We start from the raw sequence: 14,218 nt of genomic DNA, 5'->3' as shown, positions 1-14,218 counted from the left end.
TCACACCCATTGGCAACAACGTTGGTCTACTATGCTCGGCAAAAAACTTCAATCTATTAAACCGAGTATAGGTTACTGGCCGTCTTCTTATCACCAGTGTCGAGGTTGGGAGACTACTCTCTCCCATCTTCGCATTGGCCATACTCGTCTTACTCATGGATATCTCATGGAGAGGCGCCCTGCTCCTCTCTGTGAGAATTGCCAAGTTCCATTATCAGTCAGCCACATTCTGTTGGACTGCCCACTTTATCAACCAGCACGCAGAATTTACCTCCGTCGTCGTCTTCGCTCTGCTGTTCTCTCTTTACCTTCCCTTCTCGCTGATGGACCCACCTTTCATCCAGACTCTCTCATTGACTTTTTGACAACTGACTTCACAAATTCTGATACCTTCAGCCCTTTCTACTTCAATCTCTTGCTACCCCCTACCCCCGTACTATCCCCTGCCCCGCTGTTTTCTGTAACTTACTGATCATCCCTCCTCCCTTCTGCCTTCCAATACCCTCGCTTCCTTCCCTACCCTGCAGCGCTGTATAGCCCTTGTGGCTTAGCGCTTCTTTTTGATTATAATAATAATATTATCACATTTTAATAGCAACATTAAATGTTATTTTTCACATTGATCAGGAGTGCAGTTCGGGACAGTGGTGACTATGGCGGCCACCGGTTGGTTGTGTGACTCCGACTTCATGGGAGGATGGCCGTCTGTGTTCTACATTTTTGGCGTTCTGGGTGTTGTATGGAGCATCGTGTGGTTCCTGCTGGTGTTCAACCATCCACAACTTCATCCTAGAATATCTGAAGAGGAACGAGAATACATTTTATACTACTGCGGCAAGAAAAGGGAAAAGGTATGAGAAAGCAATTCGATATTTAAACTTACCTACATATAAATATAGTTTTCTTTGATGTTCTCTGAAGATATGCAACTTAAGTAAACTGAAGTGTTGATAGAGACTACTCCATATTAAGTAAGTGTATTCAGGTACAGGTACACATAAATACAGTTACATAAATTATCATGCAAAAATGCATGTGTGTAGAATACCTAGGATAACCCAAAAGAAAGTCAAAGTGTCTTATTTTATTCTATATAGGTGATTTGCCGGTATAGATCCCGGCCCGGGTGACCTGGCATTGGCTCCCCGGATAGAGAAGTGTCGTTTATCTTGTTTTCTCGTACATGCGTGGCAGTCCTTCGGTGAGAAGAGGGGTTCCTCTCCAGTTCTATGGACAAATGATGTCCCAAAAGCTAGTTTGCTGGTGGTTGGTGTGGCGTGCAACGGAGGTCCACAGCTGGCCTTCACAGCGACGTTCGCTGGGTGGGCGGGTGACGTGCAATGAGTGGGAGTCAGGTCTTCACGTCTTTGATGGCTAAATACACTAGATGTGCCGTCTCAACCTCCCGAGCCTGCCCCGCTGGGGCCATTGGAAAGTGTCTGCGGCGAAGGGGCATCGTAGCTGGACAGTCTAATAGGTAGTGCACCAGGGGTTTCGGTGAGCACAGAGCTCCTCTCTTTCCCGTTCAACTATCCGTGCAGTGGTGGGATACCCTAAGTGTAGGCGGTGGATATTCACCCCGCAGTTCTCTGGTCTGCGTTCGAATACTTGTAGGGGGCGCCTTGTGAGTCGCCCTGTCATACCAGCGGCAGCTCCGTGAATCCCAAGGGTCAGGGAGTGGGCACCTGGACGCACTGGCAGCCCATAGCATAATCTGGCTGTGGCTGATGGAGATTGCAGCACGTGGCTGTGCCTCGAGCGTTGCGGTCTTAGCAGCCTCACCTGCTGCATCATTGCCGTAGATACCCACATGGCTCGGGATCCAGTTATTGGTGGCTCTGCGACCCTGATTAAGTGTATGTTGTCCCTTGGCTCTGTGTGCATAATTGCTTGGTTAAATGACTTGGAATCAACATGGATGACGGGGGGATGCCGATGGTCTGCAATTGCTTGCTGCAGAGCTTGGTGGATGGCATAGAGTTCAGCCTGGAGTATGGTGCAATGGTCCGAGAGGCGTCAGCCTACCGTCAAATTGCTGTGGAACATCCTAGCAGCTGTGCGGCCTGCCTCTGGGTATCTGGAGCCATCGTTGCAATACAGCACACACACGGGGCTTTCCTCAACCGCAATGCTAGCTGAAGCAAGTCGTTGCAGAATGTGCTGGGGGCAATGCCTCTTGCTGCCTGGTAGGGTTGTCCAGTGCACCGCCAACAGTTCTGGCACCCAAGGGGGCAGCACCATGCAGTTTGCTGCCGGTCTATCGCAGCCTCCTGTCTGGAGCAATGTCATGGGCAGGAGCTTCCTTGTGGCATCTGCAAATGACCACATCCATCGGCGGCCGGGGTGCATTGGTATGACATGTCCCTCATGGACCCTTGTATCCCTCGTCAGTTTGTTAGCCCCTGCTGACAAACTTAGCAGCTGCAAAGTGGATCCTGTCCTCAAGGGGCTGCAGCTGTGTCTCGAAGTTCAAAGCCACCACATTGACCCACCTAGGCGCCCCAAGCATGGCCTGTACAACTGTGTTCTGGACCGCACAGAAAGACTTGATGTTCATGGGCCTGGCGTGAATCAGAGCAAGTGCTCAGTAGTCGATGAGCGAGTGTACAGCCTGTATGTAGAACAACCTCATGACATCGAGGGTGGCCCCGATCCTAGGGTTGGTCATGGCACTCATTGCCCTGACCCTCTACAGAGCCCTCTCTTTGATGTGGCATACATGTTTCTGGAAGGTGAGGCGCCTGCCGATGAAGATGTCAAGGTACCTATAGCTGTGAACCCAGTCCAGGTCGATACCCAGGATCTGCAGCCTCTGACTGGATTCCCTGGTGTGAAGGATCATGGCTTTGGATTTCGCTGCAGATATCTTGAGCCCCAGGTGACGGCAAGTGGAAGCCAGCTGATCGAGGTCCTCATGGGCACGCTGCAACAGCCGGTGCTTCCTGGATACGACACGTGCCAGGTCACTGGCGTAGCTGAGCAGGAAGGTGCCTGTGGAGAAAGGCAGGCGCATGAGCTGGTGCGTCAGTACATTGAACAGGGAGGGACTAAGCACCCCACTCTGCGGAGTGCCGTTTTCCAGGGTCTTAAAACCCTGGCCCACCTGCCCTGGAGATAGGATCAAAGCCACACAAACAGCCTGCCCTTAACCCCCCTTGGGGCCAAGGGTGCAAGGATGGCAGGTGCACTGGCTAGCTCAAAAGCTTTCTCGAGGTCGAGGAAGACAACACTGTGAGCTTGGGCATCCGACCCAATGCTGGCCAGTAGGGTGGTAAGGCTCTCGTAGTGCCCACTCCACTGGTGAATCCATAGAGGTGTTTATTAGGAGGGCCAAGCTCCCACCTTAGTCTCTCCAACACCATCCTCTCCGACACCTTCGAGATGCAACTGGTGAGGGAGATGGGTCTCACACTGCAAGGATCCCCGGGCTTAGGAATCGGTATGATGTTGACCTCCTTCCATATGGCAGGGAGTCTGCCGGCTCTCGAAGTCCAGTTGATGACCCCCAGGACAGCTGCATGGCCAGAATGGCCAGACCGAGTGATCATACCATAGGTGATACCATCATGCCCTGGCTCAGTGTCCCAATTAGATGTGAAGGCTGCCTGGAGCGCCCCGTCAGTGAAATCTTCGTCTGTGTCGTCATTTGCCTGGCATGCCACTTGGATCGCCACCATCCTTCTAGGAAGGAGGGTGGCCTGTAGGCCCTGGAGATCCTGAGGCAGTTGAGCCATAGCCACCCTGGAGGTGAAAAGGTCCACCAGACACTCTGCCTCCATTGTGGGGTCTGGGTGCGAATGAGCCACACCGTGACACTGCCCAGTGGCCATTCTTAACTTGGTTCAAATCTCAGATAAGGTGGTAGAATAGCTGAGGGAGGCACACTACTTGAACCACTTAGCTTGCCAGACCCTGCGTGAGACATGGTGTGCATGCTGCACCACTTTCCTGAGCAGACGCATGGACTCAGCCATGGGATTACGCCTTTGCATCTTGCATACGACATTGATCCAGTGGTTCTGCTCCCTGATGTCCTCGTTGTAGAACCACCGGTCACGCTTGTATGACCCTCTGCCTGTATTCCTAGGTACGGCTGTCTCAACTGCCCATGTGAAGGCCGCTTGCAGGTTCTGAGCTGCCTCATCTGGACCTTCCGGTAGAGTAGACTTCGCCCACCAGTGCTCGATGACCTCCTGGAAGCACTGCCAGTCGGCCTTCTTGAGATTCCATCTGGGGGTAGGTGCGGAAGGTGGGTGCCGCTGGACCATCAGTTTGGTGACCGCTGCAAAGTGATCGCTAGTGAGACGAGGGTGGACCTCCAATCTTGTACTTGAGAGCAACCATCTGTCTCAGTAGTACCAGTTGCCAGTTACCAGTTACCAGTGTCAGTAGTGACACTCAGTAGTACCAGTTACCAGTGTCACTTGTTATTCACTGTTACAGCTGACCCTAGCATGTTTTTGAACGCTGCTCACCCTCTGGGAATCATCTCGTGAGTCAGTTGAAGGATAGGGAGCAGAGATGCAAGTCAGGCTCGGCGCTTCCCATACATTCCATTTTAATATACTTCGTTATTGCCTACGTGAGAATCCTTACCCAATTCCACGTTTCGGAACCCAGTGGGACAAATTGGTGGCAGCGTTGTGGGCGTGGATTTACGGGTATTTCTGGCATTAGAAGATTGTTTGTGGGGTGTGTTGTGATAGAAACACAGGCCTTATCTCTAGGCTTTATTGAAAGTAGAATCTTCGTAGTACTTCTGCAACAACAAAATATAATGACTAGTACATCTAATAACTGCTTATACAGGGAGGGTGATGTCTTGCATATGTCAAGAGAAAAGTTATAACTACAGGCCACATATTTAAACTCACCATGTAATCTGCATCACTAATATATGGATATAAGAGAAGAGAATCACACACCATGTGTTGGCGCCCATGACACACACCAAGCTGTTGTTGTTGTTAAGGGCCCCGAGAGGTGGTGCAGTATTATCCTGCTGCTGCTCCCCACAGGAGCAGTATCACTACAATCTCCCCCTTCTAAAATATCAGAAACAGTAATCTCCCAAACTGTTAGGTGGGCGACGTACACGTCCCTACCTTCGTAGCCCTTGAGCCTTTTCACCAGGTTCAATATTTTCCAGCGGGGTTTGACTAACTGCTGGAGCAGAATCCTCTATTTCCACAGGGGTAGTCTCAAGGGACTTTCCAGGAGAAAACGAATCATCTTTCGCATCTATTGGTGTATCTTGAGATTCCACACTAATGGGGATTTCAACTGGGGCTAAATGTCTTGTAGATACTGTAGTCTCTTCACCATTTTGGAAGTGAATGTGGGCGTAATGTGGATTAGCTTGCAGGAGCTCTACCTCTTCCACTAAAGGATCCGTCTCGTTCATCCTAAGGTGACTCTTCAGGAGAATGGGTCCAGGATGACATAATCAAGTGGGCACGGAGGCTCCTGTAGAGGAACGACGTGAATAGTTGAGGAGTCTTTCATGAGGGGTTGCATTAGTAGCTCTGCACAGCAATGATCTAATAGAGTGAAGAGCATCAGGTAGGACAGTTTGCCAGTGTTGAACAGGTAGAATGCGCGACTTCAATGTCATTGTAACTGCCTTCCATATAGTACCATTGAACCGCTCCACTTGACCATTGCCTTGAGGGTTCTAGCTTGTTGTTCTGCTGCAGGCAATACCTTCGCTAGCCAAAAACTGCTGAAGTTCGTTACTCATGAACGAGGGTCCCCTGTCTGAATGGATATAAGCTGGCATACCAAAAATAGAGAACAACTGTGAAAGACAACTAATAACAGTTGAAGCAGTCATATTTGCACAGGGGAACACAAAGGGAAACCTTGAATATTCATCTACTATGTTAAGGAAATATCTATTCTGATTTATGCTTGGTAGAGGTTCTTTGAAATCTATATTCAGTCTCTCGAAAGGCTGGGTGGATTTTATGAGATGAGTCTTCTCTGGCTGATGAAAGTTTGGCTTGCACTCTGCACATACTCTGCATGCTCTGATCACTTGTCGCACATCTTCCACTGAATAGGGCATGTTCTTTGATTTGACAAAATGGTACAGGCGCGTAACTCCTGGGCGACACAAAGCCTTGTGGAGCGCTGAGAGTGATTGCAAATCATGACATGCTGCTCCACAGTGGGACCTAGAGAATGCATCAGGTGAGATGTTCTCTTGACCCGGTCGGTATAGAATATCAAAGTCATAACACGATAGTTCCATCCTCCAGCATATTATCTTGTCATTCTTTATCCTACTTTTGTGCTTCTTGTCGAACATATACATCACGGACCGTTAGTCAGTCCTTATGGTGAAATGTCTACCAGTTAAATAATGCCTCCAGTGGCGAACTGCTTCTATGATGGCCTGGGCTTCCTTTTCTACAGCAGCGTAACACTTCTCTGATCCTTGAAAAGTTCTCGAAAAGAAGGCTACTGGTCGTCCTGCCTGAGATAAAACTGCAGCAATGGCAATGTCAGATGCATCCGTTTCCACTTCGAATGGTAGTGACTCATCAATGGCTTGAACTACTGAGTTTTCAATGTCCTGTTTGAGAGTATGGAAAGCGGCTTCTGCTTCCTTTGTCACAGGAAATGTGGTAGCACTCAATGGGCGGACTTTACTTGAATAGTTGTAGATCCATTGTGAGTAATAAGCAAAGAGACCAAGAGTTCTTCGGAGTGACTTTTTGTCTTGAGGCATTGGAAGTTCCCGTAGAGGTCGTAGTCGTTCAGGGTCTGGGAATATTGAACCTCCTTCCACTACATAACCAAGGATGCTAAGCCTTTTAGTTGAAAAAGTGCACTTTTCCTCATTGTAACTGATATTTTTCTTCTTGGCGGCTTCCAAAAACTTATCAAGGTTTGCATCATGTTCCTCCTGGGTCTTGCCACAAATGGTAACATTATCTAAATACGCATAAGTTCCCATGAGTTGCTCTTCCTGAATGAGTGAATCCATAATTCGTTGGAAGCAGGCTACCCCATTGGTGACTCCAAAAAGGACTCTGGTAAACTGATACAGGCCATCACTAGCCTGAAAAGCTGTGTATGGTTTATCTTCATTCCTTATAGGGACTTGATGATAGGCACTCTGTAGGTCAATTGTGCTAAACACATAGTACTGAGCAATTTTGTTCACTGTATCATCAATTCGAGGTAGAAGGTACCCATCAAGAAGTGTAAATTTGTTGATTGTCTCAGAGTAATCAATAGCTAGTCTCCGTTTCCTATAATCATCCTTAACAACAACAACCTGTGCACGCCAAGGGGAATTACTCGGTTCTATAATACCCTCTTTCAGCAGCCTCTGAGTTTCTTTCTCAATGAACATCCGATCCTCATAAGAATAGCGGCGTGACTTAGCTGATATAGGATGGCAATCCGCGGTAAGATTTGCAAACAGCTTTGGTGGGTCTACCCTTAAAGTGCTAAGTCCACAGACAAGAGGAGGCAGTTCACCTCCATATGTTAAGGTAACACTACCATGCAGCTTCTGAAAGTCCTGACCACGGATAACATCAGAGCACAGTTGTGGCAGAATAGCTAAATGTACATCTTGATAGTCCTTTCCATTAACTCTGAGATTTACCTTACAAAACCCTAAGGTCTGAATATGTTGATGCCATGGAAACGGTACCTGATGAGTGATGTACAGTCAAGGAGTGGCGTTTAACTAAGTCCAGGTTGATGAAACTCTCTGAGCTGCCACTATCAATAAGACCATCTACTTCTGTTCCTTTGATGAATACTTTCACAACTGCCTTTGACAGTGAATTTGGAGTAGCCGCAGAAGTCACTGTTGCTAGAGTCGCATGATCACTGGAATGTGTGGAGGCACTAGCTCTTGTTGATGCATTAGCACGACATACTTTAGCAAAGTGACCTTTCTTGTGGCATTTATGGCACATTGCTTCACGAGCAGGACACTTTGGACGTGGATGTCTTGAAAAACCACAAAAGAAACACACCGTACCTGCTGCTGCTGTCACTGAGGCAGGTTCCACAGTAACTTCATTGCAAGAGTCTTGGTCAGGAATTGCAGCACTTACCACTCGAGAAGGCTGAGTGGTACTGTATACTTCAGAATTCTTCTGGGCTGAATCTAGAGCTCTTGCCTGGTCAAAGGCAGTGGCTAAGTCGAGAGTTTTATTCTCCAATAAACGCTGCCTTATTATTGGTGATTGCAGGCCACTGATAAAAGCATCCCTGATGGACTCTTCACAATACTGAGTAGCTGTCACTGCTTGGAAGTGACAGTCCTTACCTAAAATTTTCAGTGCTTGAAGGTATTCCTCTAAGGATTCATCAATCTGCTGGCGGCGAGTTGCAAGGCGATAGCGTGCAAAGATTTCATTTGTAGGTTTAATATACTGAGACTTGAGGGTTTTGATAGCATCTTCAAAGGTATTACACTCAGAAATAGCCTCATATATTTTAGGTGACACAAAATTGATGAGCAGACTTAATTTATCTAGATCTTCCTCAGGAAGGGCTCCCAAGAAGTTTTCGAAAGTCTTAAATCCATTGCTTCCATTCCTGAGCAGCCGTTGATAAGTTGGGGTCACAGTCTAGCCTCTCAAGTTTCAGTAAACGCTCCATGTTGTGATGTAGTCTAGCGCAGGATCACCACCAGGTAGCCCAGGATTCTATGTTCAATAAATTGTTGTGATAGAAACACAGGCCTTATCTCTAGGCTTTATTGAACATAGAATCTTCATAGTACTTCTGCAACAACAAAATATAATGACTAGTATATCTAATAACTGCTTCTACAGGGAGGGTGATGTCTTGCATATGTCAAGAGAAAAGTTATAACTACATGCCAAATATTTAAACTCACCATGTAATCTGCAACACCATGTATTGGCGCCCATGACACACACTAAGCTGTTGTTGTTGTTAAGGGCCTCGAGAGGTGGTGCAGTATTATCCTGCTGCTGCTCCCCACAGGAGCAGTATCACTACAAGGTGCCCGCAGGTCAGAGGGGACGTCTCTGTACTGTCACCTCCAGCGGCCAAGCCCACTGTCTCTCCCGCAAGCCATTTGCAGCCACCTCTCAAGCTTCCTGGCTTAGTTCATGTGCTACTTGCTTCAATCTCCAAGGGGATGACCCGGATTTTGCAATTAAGCCAGCCAGTAAGCCAGACTGTGGGAGAGAGCGCCAGTCAGCCTGCCTCAGTCAATCATCCAGCCTGTCTCCTGTCATCCACCTGCTCCTTCATGCTGTGTGCATTCTTACACATCTTCCAGCCAGCCATTCTCGAGGGTTAAGCCAGCAAGACAGTCCAGCTTCCTAACCCAGCTGAGAGAGAGAAGTAAGCCAAGCAAGTTTCTCTTGAAGTATTGTCTCCAATACTGCTTTGTGCTACCAGTTGGTGCTGGTAAGAGTGGTCTTCACCATCCCTGTGGCATATTGTGGTTTAAGCCACCTGGTTTTTCTCATGAGAGATGAGATTTAGGGAGTGGCAGTGCGCGCCAGTGGGCCAGGTTGTTCGGCTACTCTCACCACCTTCACCACCCACCACTCGCTTACCACTAGACTACCTGTGGTGTTCTTCACTTTTCTACCACTCACACACTGGGTCAAGAGCTGTACTTCACCTGTATTTCACCTGTGTTTCACCTGAGTGCCACCGTTAAAGCCTAAGTGCGTGAGTCTCCAAGTTATGCGTATTTCTTCGAGTTTCTTCCAGCGGTGTCCCGCTGACAGCTGTGGCTCCCTGACCGTTCACCAACCAACACCTCCGCTTCCAGACTTCAGTGATAATTTTCTGTTTAGAGACGTTTTTCTTTGCATTTAAAGACATTTGCGTGTGTGAGACATTTACAGTGAATTTCTTGTGTACTCTAAGCCTTGCGTTTTCATTGTAGACTCAGTGTTTTCTTTGACTCATTAACTTTGCATTATTTTTCTGTGTTATCGTTCATCTTTCGTGTTTCATTTTTATATTTTTATTTATGTTCTTTTATGTTACTTCTTTGACTGTAGTAAGTATTATTTAAGTGAATAATCCTTGTAGGGTGTCCCGCCACTTGTAAGTGTTGTGTGTGCCGGCACTTGTAAGCGTTGTGTGTGTCGCCACTTGTAAGTGCTGTGTTTGCCGCCGCTTGTAAGTGTTGTGTGACCCGCCGCTTGTAAGTGTTGTGTGTGCCGCCACTTGTAAGTGTTGTGCCCCGACACTTGTAAGTGTTGTGTGACACTTGTAAGTGTTGTGCCCGACACTTGTAAGTGTTGTGTGCCACTGGTAAGTGTTGTGGCCGACACTTGTAAGTGTTGTGCCCGACACTTGTAAGTGTTGTGTGTGCCGACACTTGTAAGTGTTGTGCGTGCCGACACTTGTAAGTGTTGTGCCCGACACTTGTAAGTGTTGTGCCCGACACTTGTAAGTGTTGTGCCCGACACTTGTAAGTGTTGTAAGTGTGCCCGACACTTGTAAGTGTTGTGCCCGACACTTGTAAGTGTTGTGCCCGACACTTGAAAGTGTTGTGCCCCGACACTTGTAAGTGTTGTGCCCGACACTTGTAAGTGTTGTGTGTGCCCGACACTTGTAAGTGTTGTGCCCGACACTTGTATGTGTTGTGCCCGACACTTGTAAGTGTTGTGACACTTGTAAGTGTTGTGCCCGACACTTGTAAGTGTTGTGCCCGACACTTGTAAGTGTTGTGCCCGACACTTGTAAGTGTTGTGCCCGACACTTGTAAGTGTTGTGCCCGACACTTGTAAGTGACACTTGTGTGCCCGACACTTGTAAGTGTTGTGCCCGACACTTGTAAGTGTTGTGCCCGACACTTGTAAGTGTAAGTGTGTGCCCGACACTTGTAAGTGTAAGTGTGTGCCGACACTTGTAAGTGTTGTGCCCGACACTTGTAAGTGTTGTGCCCGACACTTGTAAGTGTAGTGCCCGACACTTGTAAGTGTGTGTGCCCGACACTTGTAAGTGTGTGTGTGCCGACACTTGTAAGTGTGTGTGCCCGACACTTGTAAGTGTTGTGCCCGACACTTGTAAGTGTTGTGCCCGACACTTGTAAGTGTTGTGCCCGACACTTGTAACACTTGTAAGTGCCACTTGTAAGTGTGTGCCCGACACTTGTAAGTGTTGTGCCCGACACTTGTAAGTGTTGTGCCCGCCACTTGTAAGTGTTGTGCCCGACACTTGTAAGTGTTGTGCCCGACACTTGTAAGTGTTGTGCCCGACACTTGTAAGTGTTGTGCCCGACACTTGTAAGTGTTGTGCCCGACACTTGTAAGTGTTGTGGAAGACAATTGTAAGTGTTGTGCCCGACACTTGTAAGTGTTGTGCCCGACACTTGTAAGTGTTGTGCCCGACACTTGTAAGTGTTGTGCCCGACACTTGTAAGTGTTGTGCCCGACACTTGTAAGTGTTGTGCCCGACACTTGTAAGTGTTGTTCCCGACACTTGTAAGTGTTGTGTGTAAGTGTTGTGCCCGACACTTGTAAGTGTTGTGCCCGACACTTGTAAGTGTTGTGCCCGACACTTGTAAGTGTTGTGCCCGACACTTGTAAGACACTTGTAAGTGTTGTGCCCCGCCACTTGTAAGTGTTGTGCCCCGACACTTGTAAGTGTTGTGCCCGACACTTGTAAGTGTTGTGCCCGACACTTGTAAGTGTTGTGCCCCGACACTTGTAAGTGTTGTGCCCGACACTTGTAAGTGTTGTGCCCCGCCACTTGTAAGTGTTGTGCCCGACACTTGTAAGTGTTGTGCCCGACACTTGTAAGTGTTGTGCCCGACACTTGTAAGTGTTGTGCCCGACACTTGTAAGTGTAAGTGTTGTGCCCGACACTTGTAAGTGTTGTGCCCGACACTTGTAAGTGTTGTGCCCGACACTTGTAAGTGTTGTGCCCGACACTTGTAAGTGTTGTGCCCGACACTTGTAAGTGTTGTGCCCGACACTTGTAAGTGTTGTGCCCGACACTTGTAAGTGTTGTGCCCGACCGACACTTGTAAGTGTTGTGCCCGACCGTAACACTTGTAAGACACTTGTTGTGCCCGACACTTGTAAGACACTTGTTGTGCCCCACTTGTAACACTTGTAAGTGTTGTGCGACACTTGTAAGACACTTGTAAGCGTTGTGCCCGACACTTGTAAGTGTTGTGTGTAAGTGTTGTGCCCGCCACTTGTAAGTGTTGTGCCCGACACTTGTAAGTGTGCCCGACACCCGACACTTGTAAGTGTTGTGCCCGACACTTGTAAGTGTCGTGCCCGACACTTGTAAGTGTTGTGCCCGACACTTGTAAGTGTTGTGCCCCGCCACTTGTAAGTGTTGTGGCCGACACTTGTAAGTGTTGTGCCCGACACTTGTAAGTGTAGTGGCCGACACTTGTAAGTGTTGTGGCCGACACTTGTAAGTGTTGTGCCCGACACTTGCAAGTGTTGTGGCCGACACTTGTAAGTGTTGTGCCCGACACTTGTAAGTGTTGTGCCCGACACTTGTAAGTGTTGTGCCCGACACTTGTGCCCGACACTTGTAAGTGACACTTGTGTGCCCGACACTTGTAAGTGTTGTTGTGCCCGACACTTGTAAGTGTTGTGCCCGACACTTGTAAGTGTTGTGCCCGACACTTGTAAGTGTTGTGCCCGACACTTGTAAGTGTTGTGCCCGACACTTGTAAGTGTTGTGCCCGACACTTGTAAGTGTTGTGCCCGACACTTGTAAGTGTTGTGCCCCGACACTTGTAAGTGTTGTGCCCGACACTTGTAAGTGTTGTGCCCGACACTTGTAAGTGTTGTGCCCGACACTTGTAAGTGTTGTGCCCGACACTTGTAAGTGTTGTGCCCGACACTTGTAAGTGTTGTGCCCGACACTTGTAAGTGTTGTGCGCGACACTTGTGTGTTGTGCCCGACACTTGTAAGTGTTGTGCCCGACACTTGTAAGTGTTGTGCCCGACACTTGTAAGTGTTGTGCCCGACACTTGTAAGTGTTGTGCCCGACACTTGTAAGTGTTGTGCCCGACACTTGTAAGTGTTGTGTGCCCGACACTTGTAAGTGTTGTGCCCGACACTTGTAAGTGTTGTGCCCGACACTTGTAAGTGTAAGTGTGCCCGACACTTGTAAGTGTTGTGCCCGACACTTGTAAGTGACACTTGTAAGTGTTGTGCCCGACACTTGTAAGTGACACTTGTAAGTGTGTGCCCGACACTTGTAAGTGTTGTGCCCGACACTTGTGCCCGACACTTGTAAGTGTTGTGCCCGACACTTGTAAGTGTTGTGCCCGACACTTGTAAGTGTTGTGCCCGACACTTGTAAGTGACACTTGTGTGTTGTGCCCGACACTTGTAAGTGACACTTTGTGCCCGACACTTGTAAGTGTTGTGCCCGACACTTGTAAGTGTTGTGCCCGACACTTGTAAGTGTTGTCCCCGACACTTGTAAGTGTTGTGCCCGACACTTGTAAGTGTTGTGCCCGACACTTGTAAGTGTTGTGCCCGACACTTGTAAGTGTTGTGCCCGACACTGGTACGTGGTGTGCCCGACACTTGTAAGTGACACTTTGTGCCCGACACTTGTAAGTGACACTTGTGTGCCCGACACTTGTAAGTGTTGTGCCCGACACTTGTAAGTGTTGTGCCCGACACTTGTAAGTGTTGTGCCCGACACTTGTAAGTGTTGTGCCCGACACTTGTAAGTGTTGTGCCCGACACTTGTAAGTGTTGTGCCCGACACTTGTAAGTGTTGTGCCCGACACTTGTAAGTGTTGTGCCCGACACTTGTAAGTGTTGTGCCCGACACTTGTAAGTGTTGTGCCCGACACTTGTAAGTGTTGTGCCCGACACTTGTAAGTGTTGTGCCCGACACTTGTAAGTGACACTTGTAAGTGTGTGCCCGACACTTGTAAGTGTTGTGCCCGACACTTGTAAGTGTTGTGACACTTGTAAGTGTTGTGCCCCGACACTTGTAAGTGTTGTGTTGTGCCCGACACTTGTAAGTGTAAGTGTGCCCCGACACTTGTAAGTGTAAGTGTGCCCCGACACTTGTAAGTGTTGTGCCCGACACTTGTAAGTGACACTTGTAAGTGTTGTGCCCGACACTTGTAAGTGTTGTGCCCGACACTTGTAAGTGTTGTGCCCGACACTTGTAAGTGTTGTGCCCGACACTTGTAAGTGTTGTGACACTTGTAAGTGTTGTGCCCGACACTTGTAAGTGACACTTGTAAGTGTTGTG

The 14,218-nt window shown here is 48.3% G+C and overlaps 1 protein-coding gene across 1 annotated transcript in view; it reads left to right on the top strand.

Moving 5' to 3' along the window:
- Window positions 1–14,218, top strand: part of LOC128691013 (sialin-like) — a 361,202-nt gene that overhangs the window by 279,750 nt on the left and 67,234 nt on the right. Inside the window, exon 6 of the mRNA XM_070089262.1 lies at window positions 628–851. Within this exon, the coding sequence (XP_069945363.1) occupies window positions 628–851 (224 nt within the window). The remainder of the gene's footprint in view (window positions 1–627; window positions 852–14,218) is intronic.

Source organism: Cherax quadricarinatus, chromosome 27, assembly GCF_038502225.1.
Source record: "Cherax quadricarinatus isolate ZL_2023a chromosome 27, ASM3850222v1, whole genome shotgun sequence".
NCBI lineage: Eukaryota > Metazoa > Arthropoda > Malacostraca > Decapoda > Parastacidae > Cherax > Cherax quadricarinatus.
This window is presented reverse-complemented; position numbering and strand designations above follow the sequence as displayed.